General features: G+C 40.8%; 1 protein-coding gene and 1 long non-coding RNA gene across 4 annotated transcripts in view; one reads left to right on the plus strand and one right to left on the minus strand.

The window, feature by feature from the left end:
- The first annotated feature begins 1,861 nt into the window (after nucleotides 1-1,861).
- On the plus strand, nucleotides 1,862-12,940 carry LOC126981832 (uncharacterized). The gene is made up of 3 exons (XR_007734214.1): nucleotides 1,862-3,542; nucleotides 3,676-12,360; nucleotides 12,465-12,940. It is a non-coding gene; the product is annotated as an uncharacterized LOC126981832 (long non-coding RNA).
- A 443-nt stretch (nucleotides 12,941-13,383) lies between these two features.
- Nucleotides 13,384-24,942, minus strand: part of LOC126981831 (protein GDAP2 homolog) — a 54,014-nt gene continuing 42,455 nt past the window's right edge. For all 3 annotated transcript variants that reach the window (XM_050833408.1, XM_050833407.1, XM_050833406.1), the window contains exons 8-13: nucleotides 24,007-24,187; nucleotides 21,364-21,517; nucleotides 20,112-20,251; nucleotides 18,832-18,937; nucleotides 16,587-16,679; nucleotides 13,384-15,755 (exon numbers count right to left, since the gene is read on the minus strand). In XM_050833408.1, coding sequence (XP_050689365.1) covers nucleotides 15,711-15,755; nucleotides 16,587-16,679; nucleotides 18,832-18,937; nucleotides 20,112-20,251; nucleotides 21,364-21,517; nucleotides 24,007-24,187 — 719 coding nt within the window. In that variant the 3' untranslated portion in view covers nucleotides 13,384-15,710. The remainder of the gene's footprint in view (nucleotides 15,756-16,586; nucleotides 16,680-18,831; nucleotides 18,938-20,111; nucleotides 20,252-21,363; nucleotides 21,518-24,006; nucleotides 24,188-24,942) is intronic.

The raw sequence follows: 24,942 nt of genomic DNA on the forward strand, positions 1-24,942 counted from the left end.
GAGACGGGAAAGAAGAACAATCCTCTCGCCCAACACTTAACCGAAACTAAAAACGGAACGAAAATACACCACTTCAATATTCTCTCTACGCTAGACTGATAAGTGTCTGATATAATGTGGTATTTGATTCCTTACGAGTGTAGTTATTATTATTATTATTATTATTCTTAGTGATATACATTGTCTGTCCTCTCTGGCAACCCTTAAATATATACATAACAACCTTAAGGAGACACATACGGCAGAGTGGTGCGGGTATGTATACTAGTGATTGAGGGGGGACTAGTTCAAGATCGAATTACTCTATCTCTCCGTTTTCTATAAGGAGGCGACCTAATACTTATGTGAAGGGAGACTTGTATAGGATCTAGATACCCTATGTCTCCATTTTTATAAGAGAATGATTTAATACTTGATAGAAGGGAGACTCGTATAACTCTAACTGCCATATTTCTCCCCTTTTTTAAGAAGTTAACCTAATATACTTGATAGAAAGGGGCGATTTAGGATCCAATCACCATATTCCTCCATTTCTTTTGTAAGGGATGACCTAACCTAACTTGTCTCTCCATATTTTGTAAGGGGGTGACCTAATTGTTTCTAGTTTCTTCTTGGAGCAGCAAGTAGCGGGCTTTTTTTTTTTTTATTATAGTTTTCTTTTTTTGTGTGCCCTTGAGCTGCCTCCTTTGTTGTAAAAAAAAAAAAATGTATATGCATTATTGGTGATTAACATAGACTCCTGCGGCAACCTTAAGTGTAGTGTTATAAATAATGTTACAGTTTGGCCAAATTGAACTATTTATATTTATGGCATGGCTGGCTCTGGTGGTGGTGGGGTTGAGAAAAGGTGGGAGAGAGGAAGACAGGGGTGGAGGGGATTCTAGAGTAACTTCAAACTCTCTCATAAACCATTTTACTCTTTTGATGTCATTACGTAAAACAAGGAAATTCAACTGCTTTCCTCTGATGTGAAAAATAGAAGAAAATATAATCTGCTCAAACTTGTGAATTAGCTCCTTACACTTCACTCCGCCATCCACCAATCACATACACGCTAGGGTTGGGAGGGAGAGTGACTGAACCAATGATATGCATGTATTGGGAAAGGAGGCGGAGCTTATTCAATGAGTAATCTGAACAGAGTAGAGGAGAGAAGGACCTGATAAACCACCACCACCACCACCACCACCACCTTAATTGAGCTACAGGTTAACAAATTACCTTCATGGATTCATTTACAGGTTAACTGGCTGCTTGCCCACCTCTCTGACTGAACCTTCGAGTACAAACAAACACGAACGAAGGCCAAACAAACGTTATACACAGACGGTGAAGGCATAAGGGTATGTATTTAAATAAGGGCGACGACGCTAGGCTGCTATGTATATGTTTTTTGTTATTTATACACTATATGTTACATTGGCTGTGTCTAAATGCTACGTGGTAACTCTCAGTCGGTCTGTCATGATGTACATTGTTAGGTTACAGTGAGGCCCGGCGACGGCCCTCCACGCCCGCCCTCTCCTGGCGGGAACGCGACAACAATAACGGGGTTTATTTTGCGACGTTTATTTTTGCAACGCACACACACACACACACACACAAAGAGGAATTGCAGATAATCTCTCTCTCTCTTGCTTTCTTTCTCTCTTTAACTCACATGCTTCAGGGTTAAACTAATGATTATTTTGCGGCATTTATTTTTGCCACACACACACACACACAAAGAGGAATTGCAGATAACCTCTCTCTCTCTCTCTTGCTTTCTTTCTCTCTATCTCACATGCTTCAGGGTTAAACTAATGATTATTTTGCGGCATTTATTTTTGCCACACACACACAAAGAGGAATTGCAGATAACCTCTCTCTCTCTCTCTCTCTCTTGCTTTCTTTCTCTCCTTTACTCACATGCTTCAGGGTTAAACTAATGATTATTTTGCGGCATTTATTTTTGACACACACACACACACACACACACACACACACACAAAGAGGAATTGCAGATAAATCTCTCTCTCTCTCTCTCTTTAACTCACATGCATCAGGTATAAACTAATGATGACTCTTACCCCGAGTACAGATTTGTTTCCTATTTTAAGTCAATCCAAAATAAGCAGCTTTTTATTTACTCAGCATTTCTAAAACATGCTTCATAATACTGCTGTTCTCATGTTGAAAAATGCCTTATTATTTTTGATTTTTTTATAGAGATTAGTGAAGAGAAACTATACAACTGATCTTCAACTTTAGATTACTAGTGGAGAGAAAATTTAACACTGATTTTCATGAAGATTAGTGGAGAAAAACTGTATACCATTAATTTTCATATCATAGGTTAGTGGAGAAAATATACATCTGATTTTCATAATATAGATCAGTCGATATAAACTATGCAGTCGATTTTCATATTTCAAATTAATGGAGGAACTATTGTCACTTGGTTCTCTTATTTTCCTATATATAAAGTACCCGGGTATGTGTTGGGGGTTCTTCCAAATCTGCATCAATAGAGGGCAGCACTTTTACATATTGGTCCCTGTGTCTGGAGAAAGCGACTTAACTCTACATACAAGGACCAATACACACACACGAGTCTTTCCCTCCACACAGAAGCAGGTCAGAAACACCCACAACAAACGTTTGATATATTCGCCACTCACATTGTTTTGTCTACACCTGCGGGTCAAGGCAATGATTTGATTTGCATTTCAGAAATTTAACTCCAGAATTTACGCTGTGTTTGGATAAAATGTTCCCCGTTCATACGCAAAAAAGGCCTCAATTTGATTTCCTTTTCAATGTTGATTGTTTGTGTTTTTGGTAAGTCATGGGATGAGTGCGTAATGGTATATTTAATGGACCAACACACACACACACACACACACACACACACACACACACACGCCTATGCATATACAATTAAGGTGAGAATTTCAACTGTATCATGGTAGAGAAAAAGAGAATAGAAAAACCACATCAATCTTTGGTGTTTTAACCGAGAAAAAGCACATTCAGCGAGTCATGGCGAAGAGCACACACACACACACACACACACACACACACACACACACACACACACACACACACACAGAGGTCAAGTCTTCAACAGCAAAACTCTACACCTTGGGTAAGACTCGTTGCATAAGTGGAGAATCATGACTTGGCTTCCTATACATGTGAGAAGGAAGGGAAGGGGAGAGCAGGAATGGGAAGGAGGGACTGGGGGGAAAAAAATGGGAAGGGAAGGGAACAAAGGGAGGGGATTGCGAAGGGAAGGAATGAGAAGATAGAACAGGAAGGAGGGACTGAGGGAAAAAAATGGGAAGGGAAGGGAACAAAGGGAGGGGATTGCAAAGGGAAGGAATGAGAAGATAGAACAGGAAGGAGGGACTGAGGGAAAAAAATGGGAAGGGAAGGGAACAAAGGGAGGGGATTGCGAAGGGAAGGAATGAGAAGATAGAACAGGAAGGAGGGACTGAGGGAAAAAAATGGGAAGGGTAGTGAAAACATGTAGAAAAAATACAGGGGAAGGGAGAGTTGAGGTCAGGAAGGGAAGGGGAGGGGCATGAAAAAAAAAAAGGAGGGGGATGGCAGGAGCAGAAAGGAGGAACTGAAAAAAAAAATGGGAAGGGGAAAGTACAAAAAAACAGGTTGAAAAAATGCGGGAGAGTTGAGGTCAGGAAGGGAAGGGGAGGGGCATGAAAAAAAAAAGGAGGGGGATGGTATGAACAGGAAGGAGGAACTGAAAAAAAAAATGGGAAGGGGAAAGTACAAAAAACAGGTTGAAAAAATGCAGGAAGGGAAGGGTTGAGGTCAGGATGGGAAGGGCACAGAGAGAGGGACAGGTAAGAAAAAAAAGAAAAGGAGAGTTCAATAACTATAATCATGTATTTCCTTGTAGGTTCGCAAGGGAGAGAGAGAGAGAAAGAGAAGTGGGGGGAAGGTAAAGAGAAGAGTATTTTTAGCCAACAAGTATAAGTATATTTAGAAGCTTCCAAAAATAAAACGGAGTACTCGCTGAAAGATTAAACCGTGAGGGAGATGATGAGGGGCCAAGACTATGTGTTTGAAGGAGGTAAACAGGAAGGATATTTTTAGCTAATCAGTAGAAGTATATTTATAAGTCCCCGAATGATTAAACTACTAAGGAGAGAGGAAGAAGAGAAGAAGAGACAGGATATTTTTAGCTAATCGGTAGAAGTATATTTATGTCCCCGAATGATTAAACTACTAAGGAGAGAGGAAGAAGAGAAGAAAGTAAAGAGTACATTTATAATTACCGAGAAAAAAGTCCCCGAAAGATTAAACTGTACTAAGGAGGATGGAAGAAGAGGAGGCAAACAGGAGGGATATTTTTAGCTAATCGGTAGAAGTATATTTATAAGTCACCGAGAAATAACTCCCCGAAAGATTAAACTGTACTAAGGAGAGAGGAAGAAGAAGAGGGATATTTTTAGCTAATCGGTAGAAGGATATTTACAAGTTACTGAGAAAAAAGTCCCAGAAAGATTAAACTGTACTAAGGAGGATGGAAGAAGAGGAGGGATATTTTTAGCTAATCAGTAGAAGTATATTTACAAGTCACTGAGAAAAAAGTCCCCGAAAGATTAAACTGTACTAAGGAGAGAGGAAGAAGAGGAGGGATATTTTTAGCTAATCAGTAGAAGTATATTTATAAGTCACCGAGAAATAACTCCCCGAAGGATTAAACTGTACTAAAGGGAACAGAAGAAGAGAAAACAAAGAGGAAGTGTTGGGAGAAAGATAGAAGTGGAAAGGGAGAGACATAAGCAGAAAAGGGAGGGCATGGCAATGATGCATAACCGTCACGTCCGCAACAATACAACTTTCTTTTTTACACTCGGTGGATACGAGAGCGACAGCCAACGAAGGAAGGACGAGAAAGAAAAAGACGAAAGCATTATTACATTATTTACAGCTGTTTCAATTTCTCCTTTGTTGCTTAGTTAGTGAATCCCCCAGAACTGCATTTAAAACACCTCCCACTGCTACTACTACTACTACTACTACTATTACTATGGATGATGTTAGTGTTGTTGTCGGCATCATCTACAGACGTAATGCTCCAAAAAACAGGTAAAAGTGTCAATCAACAAGTATTATAAAACCTACAAAACTACGAGGCATTCATCCGTTTTATTTTTTACTTGTTCTTAGTGACAAAAAAAAAATCATGGTTGGTAGGGGTGTGTATGGATTCCTATACACACATACATACATACATACACACACATACGTACATATACACGCATACACATGTGACGACGATAGTAACTTGCATCTTTTTCATTTTGAGCTGAACACTGCACGAAAAAATGGAAAAAAGGAAAAGAGAAAAAAAGCAGTGATTGAAACCCAAACAAACTAGAACCTGTGCTTTCCTAGGCCTATTTTAGCCTTTTTTTTCATACACGTTTTTCCTACGACGAGAATTTGAGAGTAAGGACACTGATGCATTGCTCTAACCCTTTCCGTGACTAAATACACTTCTCGGCATAACACGTACACGACAGTTTCGGCGCTTAGTCTTATTCTCATGCTCATTCTTGTTATGCGATTTGTCCTTTGCATTACACAGGAGGAAAAGTTTACATGGACACTAAATGAGCGAGACTTTCCAAACTAATCTAGTCACATTTTTTCTCAACATCACACGCAGCAAAAACTTCCCAATGAGACTAACCAAACAAGACCTAACTTTGCATAACATCAAACTTTTTTCAGCGTAATAGATATATGTTCGTACCACCTTCTATGCTTTGCTCATCCAATCTTTTCTCCTTCATATTACGTACGGCAAAAAATTCTCAATGAAACCCACCGCCCAAGACCTAACATTGCATAACATCAAACTTTTTTTCAGTGTAATAAACGAACTTTCCACCTCCTAAAGTTTTGCTCATCATGTCTTTTCTCCTTCACATTACGTACGTCACAAAATTACTCATGACACTAACCGCCCAAGACCTAACTTTGCATAACATCAAATTTCCTTCAGTGTAATACGTAGATATATGTTATGTACCAACTTCTGTGCTTTTGCTGGCCATGTCTTTTTCTACCTCACATAACGTACGGCAAAAAGTTCCCAATGGCACTAACCAAACAAGACCTAACATTGCATGACATCAAACTTTCTTCAGCGTAACAGACACACGTATGCAGCACTTTCTACACTTTTGCTGGCCATGTCTTTTTCCCCTTCACATTACGTACAGCAAAAGATTCCTAATGACACCAATCACCCAAGACCTAACATTGCATAACATCACTCTCTCTTCAGCATAATAGATATATGTACGTACCACTTTCCATGCAATTGCTCGTCATGTCCTCTCTTTCACATTATGTACGGCAAAAAGTTATAAAGGACACACTGGCCCAGTAGTCGATCTTCTGCACGCACTAACTTCCAACCTCTCTGAGCTATGTACACTATCTCTAAACTCTTTTAATATCATGCCTTTTCTCCTTCACATTTCCTACACGCAGCAAAAAGTTCCAAAAACACAAACCCAGCGTGCATTGGTGGTGAGACCTTTCAGTTCTTTGCCTGATGGTTTACTCTAGCATGGCTCATAGGGAAAGGTCATCCAGGTAAGGAATCCAGGTAATCCTCAAAACCTTTCTTAGCATAATTCACATAAACACATTTTACGCTAACATTTATCAATTCTGTTTTTCATTTACATTATCCATGGCAAAAAGAATTACCGAGAACGCCAACCTAGGAACTGCATGACTTAAAACCTTTCTTACCACAATTCACCGACATATTTTATACTACCATTTACCAATCCTCTTTTTCATTTACATTATTCATGGCAAAGAAAATTATCAAGAACGCCAACCTAGGAATTGCATGACTTAAAACCTTTCTTACCACAATTCACCAACATATTCTACACTATGATTTACCAATTCTCTTTTTCTTTTACATTATGCACTGAAAAGAAACTACTAAGAACACCAACCTAGCAATCGCCAAGACTCAAAACCACATCTTAGGAGTAACGTATTATAACCCAAGGGACTTTGAACACCCCAGCACGCGATTAACCATCAACATCATTAAAATCACTGCAGACAATCTTAATAACATCATCCCAACAATTACCTCTTTTAATATCTACTATCATCTTCGTCATCAACATTTGGCCTTAAAATCACTGAAAACAAACATTAAACTATCCAACATTTGCCTTTTGCCGAACTTGAATCCAGACCCTAAGAGTAATATAGGATACGCCAGCCAGTTGACTCCTAACATACCAACGCCTGCGAGACTTAATACAAGATCTGACATCATGTATTATAACCCAACTGACTCGTAACACACCTAAGCACAATGGCACGTGAATCTCCTTTTTAGAATGTAGGATAAGCCAGTCAAATCCTAACACACCAGCACTTACAAGACTTAATACAACATCTGACGTCTTGTATTATAACCCAACTGACTCGTAACACACCTGACCACAATGGCACACAAACATCCCTTCGAAAATGGCACGATCAAGACCCTGAAATGATTAGAACCTGATGAACTATGGCACTGAGGTCGTTAATGTAAAGAATATTAACGAAACGAAAGCAGGTTAGTGTATTGGCAAAGGAAGTTATTTAAATCTTTCCGCTTTTATGTCGCTGAAATTAATACCACTGTCCCAGCGCCTCTCTTCCTCGACAAAAATCATCAGCATCATCAACATTGGGCTTTTAAATAACACTGTAGACAACTTTCATGCCATCTCATCATCTATTTTTCTCAACATCAACTATTGTCGTCATCAACATCAACCAGTGGAAACATCTCTATACCATCCGAAGCATCTATCTTTCTCAACATCAACATCGGGCCTTAACATCACTGGACAAATATTAAACTATCCAACATCTGCCTTCTTCAACATCACTATCATCAACATCATTAGAATCAACATCAAATACTACAACTCTTCCACCACCCTATCATCTACATCATTCTCAACATTAACCATCATCATCATCCTCATTTACAGTAACATCACTCAAGACAACTTTCACACCCTCTCAACATCTTCCATTCTCATCATGTCATCTTCTTCATCTCCAGTAACCTTCCCAATACGAGACTCAACCAAAACAACCCAAGACAACACTCCACAGCACAAACCCAATATCAACATTTCTTAAAATTTGCCATCTTCTCTTCATCTCCAGTAACATTCCCATACGAGACTCAACCAAGACAAACCCAAAACAACCCAAGACAAACACACTTCACAGCACTAACCCAAATGTCATCCCTTAAAATTTGCCATGTTTGTCTGTTAAAAATATGCCAAAAAAATCACCAAAATCCAACATCTATCTATCTTAACACATCATTTTTTGTCTCCTCAATACAGCAGAAAAAAAAATGCAAAACTTCCCATTGCATGACAACCCAAACACGATCTATCTTAACATCTCTCATCTCCATCTCTCTTATCTATAGGAAAAATATAGCTAAAACTCCCCCTTGTGACAACCCAGCATCAGTCTCTCTCTCTTAACTGCATATACCAATACAGCAGCAAAAACAGGAACCTCGGTCTTTCTAAACTAACACTTGCCATCCTCGTCTCTTAGAATAACAGCAAAACCCAGCCGAAAATTTTCCTTCCACAGCAAAAATCCAGCATCAAATTTTTTAAAGACCGCAAACAAATAAGACTTCCTCCCATGTTCACCTTCTTTCTGATATCAAAGCACAAACAGTTAGGCATCAACACAGCAATGCCGCAATGCCTACAAACAAACAAACAGCTGGTAATCTTTTCCCGCACCAAGAACAAACGCCCAGAACAAACAATGCCACAAACCACCCTCAAGCGACTCGGCGATGCAAACAAACAGGCCAGCAACACACCATTCACCTCACACCGTCGAACAAACAAACACGAGCACTTCCAAACACCGCCTTGGCACAAACAATCCGTCCAAACAGCAACAAACAAGCAAACGAACAAACAGCAGATCTAACAAGTCAAAGAAGAAAATGAGATAGTATATGTTAAAAGTTGATTCGGTAACAATGTTTTTTTTGTTTTTTTCTCTTGGTTACGTATTATTTTTTTTGCATAAAGTGTCACCCTTAAATTCCCTTCCTCCTCCTCCTCCTCCTCCTCCCTTCCCTGACCCAGCTGTTTTCATTCTCGTCGTATTTATTGACTTTATTAATGTATGTATAAAAATCATGGCGTTTATAATATTGGTTGTTGTTGTTGTTTTTGTCGAGCGCAAATTCTAGCGCTTATAATATCTTGTTGTTGAGAGCTAATTGAATCTTCATGAGAATTTTGGTGCTTTAAAAATTTACAAGTCCTGATTATTTATTATTATCATTAAGGTCAAGATAAGGTCATGTTCAGGGTCAGAGGTCAGGTCAGGTCAGGAGTGCCTTGGGGTGGAGTAACATATCACAAACCCTCAAAATACTTCCCCTTTTTCTTCCTTTCTCCTGCACATCAATGATACTCCTTGGCTTCAGTTTGGAACGCTTCCCTTACGTCTTCAAAAATAAACCCCATATAATAAAACTGCCTTCAGAATACTTCCCTCGCGTCTTCAAAAATAAACCCCAAATAATAAAACTCCTTGCCTTCAGAATACTCCCCTCACGTCTTCAAAAATAAACCCCAAATAATAAAACTCCTTGCCTTCAGAATACTTCCCTCACGTCTTCAAAAGTAAACCCCAAATAATAAAACTCCTTGCCTTCAGAATACTTCCCTCACGTCTTCAAAAGTAAACCCCAAATAATAAAACTCCTTGCCTTCAGAATACTCCCCTCGCCTTCAGAACACTCCCCTCACGTCTTCAAAAATAAACCCCGAACTATAACACTCCTCACTTCAGAACATTCCCTTTACAGCTTCAAAAATAAATGTGTCGTATCCGTAACTTTTGCCTTTGTCTAAAAATAGTCTTTATTTAACAGAGATTACCCGCAATGCATTAGTTTTTCCCTTACATGTAATATTTGAAAGGCATTACCAGAAATATTACCCTGAATCCATTATATTTTCCTTAACTTGTCAGATCCCACGAGAATAAGTTTACTCAATTACGTTTTCTTTTCCTTGTAGTTGGACCCCATAAAACAAACTTGAATCCTCTATATTTTTCTTTAACTTGCAGTCAGATCCCTTTTACAGTAATTTCACGGCATTAGATTCTCTTTCCCTTGCAGTTGGACCACGTAAAACAAACTTGAATCCTCTATATTTTTCTTTAACTTGCAGTCAGATCCCATTTACAGTAATTTCACTGCATTACATTCTCTTTCCCTTGCAGTTGGACCCCATAAAACTAACTTGAATCTATTATCTTTGTCTTTAACTTGGTGTCAGATCCCAGACAAATAACTTCAATCCATTATATTCTTCTTTAAACTTCCTTAACTAGATTATAAGTTACTTGCAGCTGGACCCCATAAAACGAATTTGAATCCACTATCTTTTTCTTTAACTTGGTGTCAGATCCCATTCAAATAGCTGCAATCCATTATATTCTTCTTTAACTTCTTCAAATAGATTTACATTTCCCTCCCTGACTGAAAGCTGCGGAAATTTCTCACTATAGCATACCCTGAATTCGTAATCTATTCTGGTCTACAACAAGCTTCCTGCAGTGTTTAAAAGAGTACCCCTTGGACCACTTGCTCATCCCTGAACCCTTATCTATATCTGCTCATCAAGGGACTGTTTTGATCAATATCAATTTATATTTTCCCTCGATACCCTTTCAAGGATTTCAATAGTAACGATAATAATAATAATAATAATAATAATAGTAGTAGTAGTAATATCCGTGTATAGAGAGAGAGTGTCTTGTGAAGGTCTGAGTCGATCAATCCCCGAGTCTGGAGTTTATGACTTAAATGACATACAGAAAGATTGATAGGTTTTCCATTATATAAAGATACCATTAATATAGACCTCAAAGTATCATCATAATCCTCCGTAGAAGTAAAGATAATTGTATGTACGTAGTTTCTGAAAAGTTCCTGCACGTAAAATCATCAATAATAAATTCAATAGATACAGAAAGACTGATAAGTTTTCCATTATATAAAGATACCATTAATATAGACCTCAAAGTATCATCATAATCCTCCGTAGAAGATAAATGTATATACGTAGTTTCTGAAAAGTGTCAACGTAAAAATATCTATAATTAATTCTCTATATAAACGCTTCTAAAAACAATGATTCACGATAGATCCCAAAATAACATATATATCGCTATGATGGTTACACTATATATAGATAACTGTAGGGAGGTTCTGGGTGACAAACATCTATGGTAAAAAGATATATAATGAATCGTCTATATAAACATTCTTTGACGTAAAAAAGGTATCTATCGGTCCCGAAAGAATATATATGAATCCCTATGAATAAGACACTGTATAAAGATATCTGTGCCACATTACAATTAAGTTATATAAAGAAGAAAAGAATAGAGAAGAAGAAAACACAAAGAAACAGAAAATGAAGGAGGAGGAGGAGGAGGAGAAAACGAAATTTGATGATGATGAAAGAGAAACGAAAAACAAACAAAAATTAATCTAAAGTAAAAGATTGATGGAGCTTTCTTAAGAGTGGATGTGAAGGGCAAAGCAATATTAAGTCTACAAGGATGTGGAAGAGGTTATAATAAGGAGGTTCCAATGATAAAAAAAACAATTCCCAGGGCACAACAAAAATCGCTATCGGCATATCAACCACCCAGCTGCCTACCCTGTTATCCACCCCAATTGATCATCCCTATTAACTACCCCAATTAGCCCCCGTACAGAATATTGAAGGCCCTAAATTAGTCCCTATACGCTAGAGAGAATCAGTAACATCCCTAAATTAGTCCCTATACGCTAGAGAGAATCAGTAACATCCCTAATTTAGTCCCTATACGCTAGAGAGAATCATTAATGTCCCTAATTTAGTCCCTATACGCTAGAGAGAATCGCTAATGTCCCTAATTTAGTCCCTATACGCTAGAGAGAATCGCTGACGTCCCTATGTTAATGACCCCCTAAATAATTATCACAAGTAAGGTGCAAATGAAAAGGTTCCTATTAGTGGTAAATGAATGACTCTGCTGTGGTTCCTTTAGTCATGCTCCTTTACCCCCGTCCACACGATCATCAGTGCCGTGTGATCGCATGGACGCGGACTCGGTTATTCTTACAAACTTTGGGTCCCTGATAAAATTAAATAACTTGTTCCCTGTCAACCCTAAATGACTCCTTTAAGTATTACCCTAAAGCAAAAGATCCTGACCCTAAATGAATGAATGGTATTACTCCTTTAGGTATGTCTTTCAAGGCCCGTTACCCTAAATGAACGACTCCTTGAAGTATTACCCTAAAGCAAAAGATGCTGACCCTAAATGAATGAATGGTATTACTCCCTTAGGTATGTCTTTCAAGGCCTGTTACCCTAAATGAACGACTCCTTGAAGTATTACCCTAAAGCAAAAGATCCTGACCCCAAGTGAATGACTGGTATTACTCCCTTAGGTATGTCTCTCAAGGCCCGTTACCCTAAATGAATGACTGGTATTACTCCTTTAGGTATTGTCTTTCAAAGCCCAATACCCTAGATTATTGGGGCGTTATATCTTGGCGCCACAACTGCTGGGTCATATGGCGCCCCGTTACCCTAAATGAATTACCTTTTTACTCCTTTGCTTTAACTTTTCATTCCTCAAAGTCCCTTAAATCTAGCTCTTAACTGATCTTAATAAACGAAGGAGATTAATCTGAACTGATCCCTTAAATGAATGACTTTTCTACTCCTTTGCTTTCTTCTTCATTCCTCAGTCCCTTAAATTTAGCTCTTAACTGATCTTAATAAATGAAGGAGATTAATCTGAAGTGATCCCTTAAATGAATGACGTTTTTACCCCTTTGCTTTAACTTTTCATTCCTCAAAGTCCCTTAAATCTAGCTCTTCACTGATCTTAATAAACGAAGGAGATTAATCTGGTGATCCCTTAAATGAATCACTTTTCTACTCCTTTGCTTTCTTCTTCATTCCTCAGTCCCTTAAATTTAGCTCTTAACTGATCTTAATAAACGAAGGAGATTAATCTGAACTGATCCCTTAAATGAATCACTTTTTTACTCCTTTGCTTTCCTCTTCATTCCTCAAAGTCCCTTAAATTTAGCTCTTAACTGATCTTAATAAACGAAGGAGATTAATCTGAACTGATCCCTTAAATGAATCACTTTTTTACTCCTTTGCTTTCCTCTTCATTCCTCAAAGTCCCTTAAATCTAGCTCTTCACTGATCTTAATAAACGAAGGAGATTAATCCGAACCGATCCTCTAAATTATATGTAAATGTATATTATTTTTCTAACATCATGAAAATACGCATAACAAAAAAATATAAATCATGGCAACATTTTAACTTTCGCTTTTCACATTTTCACTTCGTCTGCCAAATATTTTCCTCCATAATTTTTCCTGTCGATCTTTTTTTTGTTACTTATTCCAGATTTTGATTTTTGTGTGCTGAATTCTGTCAATATACTTTCTCGTCCTGTATACACGTAATACTAAATAATAACACACAAATGATTACGCAGCACACACACACGCACACACGCACACACATTCCTCAACAAAATAAACAAGTCAACCAACAAGTCTTTTAAACGTGACATCAACACAACACACATTTGCATCCACCTCAGCGCGACGCGGCCGAGAAAAAAGGCATCCGACAATATCTACAAATTACTTTTTTTTTTCTGCTATGTTTTTGGGGCGTTTATATTATTTTTTTCTTTACTCAACAATGCTAAGCTATTGGACTCACTATCTCTCGCTTACTTACTCGCTCACTCTCTCAATCTCGCTCTCTCTCTCTCTCTCTCTCTCTCTCTCTCTCTCAATCTCACTCTCTCTCTCTCAATCTCGCTCTCTCTCTCTCTCAATCTCGCTCTCTCTCTCTCTCAATCTCGCTCTCTCTCTCTCTCAATCTCGCTCGCTCTCTCTCTCTCTCGCTCACTCACTCCCTCTCTCAGAATACTCCTTTATATAGATTCTCTAACATCATAACATTAATATAAACTTTAACCTCTATTTACTATTTTCTTAAATTCTCTCCTAAACCAACACACAATTTGAATAGAATTTTTATAAGTGCTGTAAACTAGAATATATAAACTCTTGAAAACTACTTATTTATATATCTTCTGTAAACTCCTTCCTTCCCCTAACACCTTGTGAGACCTAATAGAGGATAGTGTAAATTCAAACTATCTTTTTTTTGTCAATTGTTTTTTTTTTCTTTATATTTTGTCTTCCTCTTTCTTTCTCCTTATTTAACAATCAACTTTTTTTTCTTGTTTAGGTTTCTTCTTATTTAACTTTCTTTTTATTTATTATTTAACTTTCAAACTATTTTTTTCTTCTCTCATTTGTTTTTTTCTTTCTTTTATTTCTTCTTAATTAACTTTCTCTTCTTATTTTTCTTATTTAGCTTTCAAACTATTTTTCTTCCCTATATTGTTATTTTTTTCTTCTTTTAATTTATTCTTATTTAACTTTCAAACTACTTTTTTTCTCTCAATTATGTTCTTTTCTCTTCTTTCTATTTCTTCTTATTTATCTTTATTTTCTTTATATAATCTCATTCACAAAACCCTCATCATATCCTTTATCCGAGTGTTATTTCTTTCCCCCTTTTTCTCTTTTCCTTCTACTCCTTTTCTCCTCCTCTTTTTTTATCTTGTTTTTTTTTGTGAGTGTGAATTAAGATGATTGTTTTCTTCTTTGAGTTATTCTTTTCTTTTCTTTTTTTTCTCTTTTCATCATCCTCAAAATATGATGTTAGTTTTTTCTTCTTTTTATCTTCTTTCCACTCCACACACACACACACACACACACACACACACACACACACACACACACACACAAATAAATATAGAAATCACATTAACAAGCAAAACACTCCTCCTCCTCCTCCTCCTCCTCCTCCTCCTCCTCCATCAACAAAATCAACAAAAACTACAAAAAAACGAAAGGCAAAACTTAGCGATAAATCCTGTCGTCATCTTTTCACTTCCTGACGATAGCGGTGTGTGGATGTGGATGGCTGAGTGGGTGGGTGGGTGGGTGGATGACGAGGGTAGCCGTTCGTCAATCCATTTTTTCATCCATCTGTGAATTCCTCCGTTTTTTTCTGAGTTTCTTCATCTTGGTCTTTTTTTTTTGTTTTGTTATCTGTCTATTTTTTTACTTTTTTGTCCCATCTTTTTTCTTCTGTATCTGTTATGTCTGTATTTCCTATCTTCTTTTTTGGGTCTGTTATTGTCTATCTACTTCTGTTAATGTCTCTCTCTGTCTATCTCTATTAATATGTCTCTCTGTCTGGCTGTTTGTATGTCTATCTCTCTATCTCTTTTTATCTGTCTGTATCTCTACCTCTCTGTCTTCTCTTTCTCTCCATCTAACTATCAATATTTCTGTCTATTTCTACCTCTGTCTGTCTATCTTCTCTGTCTCCCTATCTCTTAATCTATACCTGTCTGTTTATATCTATCTCTGTCTCCTCTCTGTCTCTCTATGTCTGGCTAGGTGTTTGTGTCTGTCTCTGTCTGTCTGTCTCTATCCTTGTCTGTGTCAGTCTTCATCCGCCCTCATCCATAGCTCAGGAGGATGACGTGACGGGGCGGTAGTAGCGGATGCCATTGATCTGAAAGAGGGAGCGGATGAGTGGATGAGTGGGCGGGTGAGAGGGTGGGTGAGTGGATGAGTGGGTGAAGAGTGGATGAGTGGGCGGGTGAGAGGATGGGTGAGTGGATGAGTGGGTGGGTGAGTGGATGAGTGAGCAAGTGAGAGAGGTGGTTGAATGGCTATGATGGATGAGCTGATCTTCCCTTTTCCTTCCTTTTCTTTTTTCCCTTATTTTCACTTTTCATATTTTCTCTTCTTTTCTTTCCCTTACGTTCCCTTCGCATCCTTTCCCTTCCCTTCCTTTTCATTCTTCCTCTTTGTTTCTTTTCATCCTTTCCCCTCCCTTCTATCCTCTTATCTCTCCATTTGTCTACCCTTTTATTTTCATTTCATTCTTTCATTTCACTTTCTTTTGCCTTATCTCCTTTCTTTCACTTTTCCTTCTCTTCCTCTCCTTTTCTCTACCTAACCTCAACACACACCATAAAACATTCAGAACTTTCCTTACTTTCCCTTCCCTCTCCCCTCCCTCTACCTTTCTTTTCTTTCTTTATCTTTCCTTTTCTTTCCCTTCTCTTATGTTCCCTTTCATCCTTTCTCTTCCCTTCCTTCCTTTTTACCTATCTTTCACTTACTCTTCCTTTCTCACTCCCTTCCCTTGTCATCAATTCGCCTCCTTTCAATTCTTTTCTCCTCTCTTCCCTTCCCTTTCATTCCCTTCCCCTACCTAACCTCACCATACACATTAAATTACCTTATGTTCCCCCCCTCCTCCTCCTCCCCTTCCCTCTAATACACACTCCCTCTCCATTCCCATCCCCTTCCCTCTCACCCTCCTCCCTCTACTCACCGTCATGTCGTGTTCGGTGATGTAGGCGGGTATCTCCAGCTGGTCCGGGTCAATGATGTCATACAGGTACTCAACGCCGGGTACGGAGTGCACCTGGAAGTAATTAGTGGAAGTGGTTAGTGGAATTGGGTTTTGTTTTATTTTTTTGTAATTTAACTTTTCCTTGCTTCCTTTCTATAACCCTTTTTTATTTTAGTTTCCCTCATTCACTTTTTTTTTCTTTCTTTTCCTCACACATAAATATACTTACTAACACATAAATATACTTACACAAATATACTTACTCACATAAATATACTCACTCACACATAAATATACTTACTCACACATAAATATACTTACTCACACATAAATATACTTACTCACACATAAATATACTTACTCACACATAAATATACTTACTCACACATAAATATACTTACTCACACATAAATATACTTACTCACACATAAATATACTTACTCACACATAAATATACTTACTCACACATAAATATACTTACTCGCACATAAATATTACAACGCACACATTCATATCAATTTTTCCTTCTTTTCCTTTAACTTTCCTTCCTTCCCTTTTTCCTTTCCTGCTTTATACATCCAAACACTCATACCCAAAATTTTCATCACTTTCTTTTCCCTACACTTTCTCTCCTTCCCTTTTCCTGCCCCTACACAGATATACACATACACATATACACACATACATACATGAGATTGAAAAAGTCCAAATATCAAAGTACTGTTAAAAATTGAAACTATATATGGAATGGTTTCAACCCCTGACTTTTCTATTTCTATTCCTCCTCCTCCTCCTTCTCCTTCCTTCTTTTCTCTATTCCCCTTATTTTTGCTCATAATTATTCCTCCTCCTATCTTTCCCTCCATTCTCTTCTTCCTCCTCCTCCTCCTCCTCTTTCTCTTCTCCATTTCCCTTATTCACTCCCTCCCTTCTGCCCATAGCTAATCTCCCTTCCATCATTCCCTCCATTCTCTTCTTATCTTCTCCTCCTCCTCTCCTCCTCCTCCTCTTTCTCTTCTCCATATCCCTTATTCACTCCCTCCCTTCTGCCCATAGCTAATCTCCCTTCCATCATTCCCTCCATTCTCTTCTTACCTTCTCCTCCTCCTCTCCTCCTCCTCCCCCCATCACCATCAAACCAATCTATGGCACCATAAAACAAGGGAAGAGCACCACTAGGGCCAATATCACCACCAATACTGCACCACCATCATCACCATCATCACCAATTTCTCCTTCTTCCCCATTTCTTTCATTTTTTCTCCCTCTTCCTTATTCCTTTGCCTACATTTTTTCTCCCTTCCCTCTCCATCCCCCTTATTTTCCTCTTCTTTTCCCATTTTCTTCACTCCTTTCCTCTCTTTTCCCCCTCATCTTATCCTTTTTCTTTCTCTATTCCCCTCACTTTCCTTTTTTTCCCCTCTTCTTCATTCCCCTTTCCCCCTCTTCCATATTCTTTCCTCCTTATATCCTTGCTTTACTCTTATTTTCCTCTCTATTCTTCCTCACTTTCCTCTTCTTTTCCCTTCTTCCAATTCCTTTACTCTTTTCTCTCTCATTTTCCTCTCTTCCATATTCTTTGCCTGTTTTTTCCTCTCCATCCCCCTTATTTTCCTCTTCTTTTCCCATTTTCTTCACTCCTTTCCTCTCTTTTCCCCCTCATCTTATCCTTTTTCTTTCTCTATTCCCCTCACTTTCCTTTTTTTCCCCTCTTATTCATTCCCCTTTCCCCCTCTTCCATATTCTTTGCTCCTTATTTCCCTGCTTCACTTTTATTTTCCTTTCTATTTTTCCTCAATTTCCTCTTCTTCTCCCCTTTCCCAATTCCTTTACTCTTTTCTCTCTCTCATTTTCCTCTCTTCCATATTCTTTGCTCTGTTTTTTCCTCTTACTTTCCTCTCTATTCCAATTCATTTCCTCTTCTTTCCTCATTTTCCCCATTCCTTTTCTCTATTCCCACTCACTTTCCTCTCTTCCATATTCCTTTGCCCTGTTTTTTTCCTCTTACTTTCCTCTCCTTTCCCCATTTTCTTCACTCCTTTCTTCTCTAAACCCCTCATTTTATCCTCTCTTCCACACTCCTGTCCTTGTTTTTTCCTTGCTTTCTTTCTCTATTCCCCTCACTTTCCTTTATTTTCCCTTCTTACCCATTCCTGTTAACCTATTTTTCCCTTCTCCCTTATTCCTTTATCCTCCTCTTTTCTTCATCTCATCTCATGCTTACCTTGTGCTTGATTTGCGGCGCCATGAAGGTCGTGAACCACCAGGTCATAATCTTGGTCCACAGCGTCGGGTGCACGATGTAGAACGCCTTCAGGTTCTTCTTGTACCTGGGAGGGGTGATGAGGGGACAGGTAGGGTGGGTAGTTAATTAAGAGGGGGAGGGGGGGAGAGAGGAGGGGGGGTGTCAGGAGTGTGGGGTGTGTTGGGTTATGTGTGGTGAAGGGGTGAGGAAATGGGGGTGGGGGTGTTGGGGAAAATGGGGGAATTGGGGTGTTTGTGTATTGGGGAGAGTGTATTGGGGAAATGGGGGTGTTGAGGTAGAGGGGGGGGATGGGAGTGGTAGATGGGGGGATGGGAGTGTTGGGGAAATGGGGGAATTGGGGTGTGTATGTGTATTGGGGAAATGGGGGAATTGGGGTGTGTATGTGTATTGGGGAGGGGGTGTTGAGGTAGAGGAGGGGATGGGAGTGTTGGGAAAATGGGGGAAATGGGGTGTGTATGTGTATTAGGGAGAGAGTGTCTTGGGGAGGGGGTGTTGAGGTAGAGGAGGGGATGGGAATGTTGGGGAAATGGGGAAATTGGGGTGTGAGGAGGGGATGGGAGTGTTGGGGAAATGGGGAAATTGGGGTGTGTATGAGAGTTGGGGGAATTGGGGTAGAGGGGGGGGATGACGGTGTGTGTTTTATTGTGATCTGTTTTTCTTTTTTCTTTCTCCTCCTTCCTTCCTTCCTCCCTTCTCATCCATCCATCTTCTCTATTAAAACTAAGGGAAACAAATGACAATCTAATCTCTCTCTCTCTCTCTCTCTCTCTCTCTCTCTCTCTCTCTCTCTCTCTCTCTCTCTCTCTCTCTCTCTCTCTCTCTCTCTGTACTTCTATCTGTCTGTCTATCTTCTACCTCTTCATCTGTTTTTCTTTCTCCTCCTTCCTTCCTTTCTCCTCCTTTCTCATCCATCCATCTTTTATATTAACACTAAGGTAAACAAATGAGAGTCTAATCACCCCATCCAATTCTCCTCCTGTACCCAAACCTTTCCTACCCCACTCATCCCTCTCCACCCCCATTCCCAAAACCCCAACCATTTAACCATTTGCCCTATTTTTCCCTTCTTCCCCATTCCTTTATCCAATGTTTCCTTCATCTTCCTCTCTTTTACCTTTCTTTCTATTCCTTTCACTTTCCTTCCCTTTCCTCCACTTCATTCTCCTTTCATCACATCACCTTTTTCTTACTCCTCTTTACCCCCCTACCCCCAACCCCAACGAAAACACGTCACTCACTTGTACTCCAGCATGTCATAAACGTGTCTGATCCAGGAGAGCGAGGGGTGGTTCTCGGTGGTGGTGATGGTGTGGAAGTAGACAACCACATAGTCCCCCCTCACCAGCGGGTCCAGCAGCGAGATGAGGTACAGCAGCGCCTGGGGGGAAGGACGGGGTGAGGGGTGAGGAGGGGAATGGGGGGTGAGATAAATGGTGTAGGGGTGTGTGTTTGTATAAATGGGCGTGAGGGAGAAAGAGGCAAGGTCATGTATATGTAGGATAGACCGAGATAGAGAGGGGATCAGATAGCTTTGTCGGTCTCGTCTCCTTGTTGTTCGTGTTGCGTCATCAATCGTTTATCTCGTTACTCGTTTATCTATGGCTGGTATCATAAGACCCCTTCGCTTCCCACATCAACTATTTCTCAAGGTCAAAGAGGGGGTCAATCGGGGTCTAATGAGTGTTTCTTTAGGTTCATGGTACAGAGGAAGGGCTAAACTACCCCCACGGTCATAAAACTACTACTGGAAATGCCCAAAACTCAGACGAAAGCCTTGACAAATGTGTGTACTTGGGTGAGGAAATGTTTAGTGATACGGCCCATATATATACACTCAATCACCTCTTTTATGTGTCTTGTCCGTGTCAATGACCTGTGTGATTTTTGTCAATAAAGTAACCCTGGCGGATATTGCCTTTCTCGATCCGTGAACCAATTGGCGCTTAGAACACTCACTAAATCATCTACAGGTTCAGGTGGGTGGGATGCTGGGTCAAAACGGGTCTACTCCCACACGCACATGACGTCAGTGAGACCAACAGAGGTATGAATAAAAGAGTGGGGTCTGCCTACCTACATGCCTGAAACTGCTCTCTCTACTTTGTACTTTATGTAATGATATGTTTTTTCTCTTCTTTCCTCCGATATTTGCAGACGTAACTAAAATTTGCGTGGGCTTCAAGTGAGGTGCTGAGGTTTACTTTTAGCTTGATTTGATTAAGAGAAGATGGCGCCACTATAAACACCTGCCTGCGCCATGACGGGCTGGGGCCGACTACCATCCAGCCCCCTCAAGCACACGCGTAATAAAAAAATAAAAATCTGAAAGTGTGGTATGTAGCCCTTGCGTCAACACTAACTTTAAAACACAATACAACTCTAAGGTCTCCGTATGAACAATTAGCTCCCTATACAGCCTCTTAACAATCGCTGGGCTAAACAAGCAGCAAGGTCAATTCTAAGCTCCCCTTCCACCCTAAGCCTCCTCACCTTATCCAAGTTGATCTCGTTGAACCTGAACCACTTGCCGATGAAGATGACCACGGGCCGCCCGAACTTGTCGAGGCCGCACTGGTACAGACACCCGATGCCCGACACCTCAGACAGGTCCTCGTTCTTGGCGCGGCGCAGCAGACGCTCATACCTAGGAGGGAAAGAGGGGGGGGATGAAGGGGTGAGATTGAGGGTGAGTGAGGGGGGGGGGTTGAGGGTTATAGGAAGTGTTGCGGGGGTGGGGAGGGTTGTGAAAGGGGAGGGTTTGGTGAAGGGTGTTTGGGGATTATGGGAAGTGAGGTGTCGGGGAGGATGGGGCTTTGGATGTGGGGAGAGTTGGGGGGAAGGATGTTGGGAGCGGGGGAAGGTAGGGAAGGGTAGTTGTGGGGGTGAGGTGTCTTGGGAAAGGGGTTATAGAGAGGAGTTCAGGAGTTAGGAGGGTGGGGATAGAGGGGATGTTGAATTTCAGGGGGTAAAGGTGGGGGTAGTAGGAAGAGGTTGTGGGGTGAGGGGTGGGGTGAGGTGTCTTGGGGAAGGGGTTATAGAGAGGAGTTCAAGGGTTAGGAGGGTGGGGGAAGAGGGGATGTTGAATTTCAGGGGGGGGGGGTAAAAGGTGGGGGGTAGGAAGAGGTTGTGGGGTGGTGAAGGGAAGGATGAGGTGTCTTGGGGAAGGGGTTATAAAGAGGAGTTCAGGAGTTAGGAGGGTGGGGGAAGAGGGGATGTTGAATTTCGGGGGGGGGGTAAAAGGTGGGGGGTAGGGGGAGGTTGTGGGGTGGTGAGGGGTGGGATGAGGTGTTTGGGGAGGGTCTTTTCATTACACTTCCTTCTCCCCCTCCATGTTCTCTTCTCCCAAACAATCCTTTCCCTCGTAAGTAGCATTCAGGCACTCAATTCTCCTCTTAAAACTACCTACTACATTACCTTAACTACCACTCAGAGGTGGGCAAGTGCGGTACTTAGTGCGGTAGTGCCGTAGTACCGCATCACAAAAAAAGTACCGCACTACCGCAAAATTTCTGAAAATACAGCACTACCGCGGACCGCACTAAAAAACCTGCGGTACTCTTTTGCGGTACTTTGGAATCTATCGAAGACATTTGCAGCGCGGCATGCTCACAGGTTTTTTTTTTTTTTTTCCAGTGAATCGGACTCAGTCAATCGGTATCAGTCATCAGACTCAGTGATTCAATCATTCTGGCTTTTCAGTTATTGTCCAAAATTAAATCCTAAATAGACAGACTAACTTAGGGCCGCTTTCATAGTCGTTTTGTTTGTTTTGATCGTTACTAATGGTGCCGAACGACGCTATAGTTTTCCACGTGAAACTGGCGGATGGGGTAGTGGAGGCTGCGGGGGAAGCGAGGTGTTGAGAGTGTGTGGTAAGGTGCGGGGCTAGGCTAACCCCGCAGCCGCCACTACCCCATCGGCCAGTTTTAAGAGGAAATTCTAAAGCGGTGATCGTCGCCACTGGTAACGATCACAACAAAACGACTGTGAAAGCGGCCTTAAACTACTGCACTGCGAGTCTTCTTTAACCCGCGCGTGGTGCCGGCCGATTTTTCATTGTACTATTTTAAGCAAGTTTCCTTTGTTTGGATAGCCAGGATAGGCACTTAGTATTATTTTATTTTGACTACCGATACCGCAGTACCGCACTACCGCAACCGCACTACTCCGGAAAAAGTACCGCACTACCGCATCTGCACTACTGATTTTTCAGTACCGCGCCCACATCTGCTACCACCCCTCTTCTTCCTCCTCCCATACATTATTTTTATTACTCTCTAAATCCTTCAGTACAAACCCATCACACTAAACCATCCTCAAATAACTACTTACTCTCATTCACTACCTATCGTCCTATCCCCCTGTGGAGTCATTTTCATCGTCCGTAGCATTCAAACAATTCTCCTCTTACAACTACTGATCAGATTTTAACTATCATATCTCTTCCTTCTCTTCCTTTACAGTCGGTTTTCCATATCCTCGTTCTCCTCTAAAAACTCCCCATCACACTTAAACTTCACTACCATAACTATTCTCTTCTTCCCCTTCTTTCAAACTCGTATATACCACCACTTCACAACCACCCCAACCAGTGTTAACATATTATCGTACTCAGAACATCGCATATATCAGTTCCAGGGCCCAAAAACTCTCGTACCCAGACAAATAACGAGATTCCAGTTCAAGTTATCGTTAAAAGCGTTACATATGGGCGTTTGTTTACGATGGTCGTGAGTCAGAAACCGGAAAATACCATGTGTGTTTACGATGGTCGGGAGTGTGTTTACGATGGTCGGGAGTCAGAAACCGGAAAATACCATATGTGTTTACGATGGTCGGGAGTCAGAAACCGATAAATACCATGCGCTGGGTGGCTGAGTACGATAATTTGATAACGCTGAACCCAAACCCAACAACACAACCACCACCTTATGTATGCACCTACATCTTCTGTAAATACCCATCACCACCATCATCATCCCCTTCTTTTCTCACACGCATTCACCCCACCAACCCACTAACCACATCGTCTCCAGTGACTTCAACCCACCACAATCACCACCTCCTTTTCTCTCTTCTCCCACCACCACGAAACACACACTCACAACTTCCACCCCAAAACCAACCACCCACCTTTGTTTCTGCTGCAGGTCGGTGGTCATGGAAGCTGTCTCAGGATCGGCCGTGGCATACGAGGGCTGGCCGCCGAGAAGCCGCTGTTTATCTATGTCCTCCTCCATGTGGGAGAAGGCGTGCTCACCGACGCTCACCGAAGACTGGAGCTGCGCCGCCAAGTCCGCTGAGTCCTCCACGTCTGAGTGTTGAGAGGGAGGGACAGGATATGAGAGAGGCGGTGGTTGGTGTGTGAAGGATGGATGAGGGATAGGGGCATAGCGGGGATGGTCAAAGTCTCTAAGAGGAGGTTGTGTTTTGTAAGGGTTTGTGGGTGAGTTTGTGTGTTTGTGAGGGTTGAGGAAGAGGGAGAAGGGAGTGAGAAATGTGGTTTGTGAGAGGGTGGATGGTGTGTGTGTGTGTGTAGGGGGGGGAGAGTGAGGGAGGGATGGGCTGGTTTAAAAGAAGGTCGTGTTTTGTAAGGGTTTGTGTGTGAGTTTGTGTGTTTGTGAGGGTTCAGGAAGAGGGAGAAGGGAGTGAGAAATGTGGTTTGTGAGAGGGTGGATGGTGTGTGTGTAGGGGGGGGGGAGAGCGAGAAGGGGATGGGCTGGTTTAAAAAAAGGTTGTGTTTTGTAAGGGTTTGTGGGTGAGTTTGTGTGTTTGTGAGGGTTGAGGATGGTGTAAATAAATGGAGGGGATGTCTTGAGAGGTGGTTTGTGAGATGTGTGGGGGAAAGGGAAGGATGGGGATGGTTTAAGAAAGGGGGGTTGTGTGTTGTGGGTTTACATAAGAGCTGGGTGTGTATTCTGGGTTTGGGTGAGGATGTGGGTTTACTGTGTGTGTGTGTGTGTGTTTACAGTAAAGGAAGCAGCTCAAGGACAAAAATGAATCAGTAAAAGAAAGCCCCTTAATCACTGCTCCTATAAAGAAAAATAAAGATGTGTAGTCAAAAGAGAG

This window comes from Eriocheir sinensis, chromosome 49 (assembly GCF_024679095.1).
Source record: "Eriocheir sinensis breed Jianghai 21 chromosome 49, ASM2467909v1, whole genome shotgun sequence".
Taxonomy (NCBI): domain Eukaryota; kingdom Metazoa; phylum Arthropoda; class Malacostraca; order Decapoda; family Varunidae; genus Eriocheir; species Eriocheir sinensis.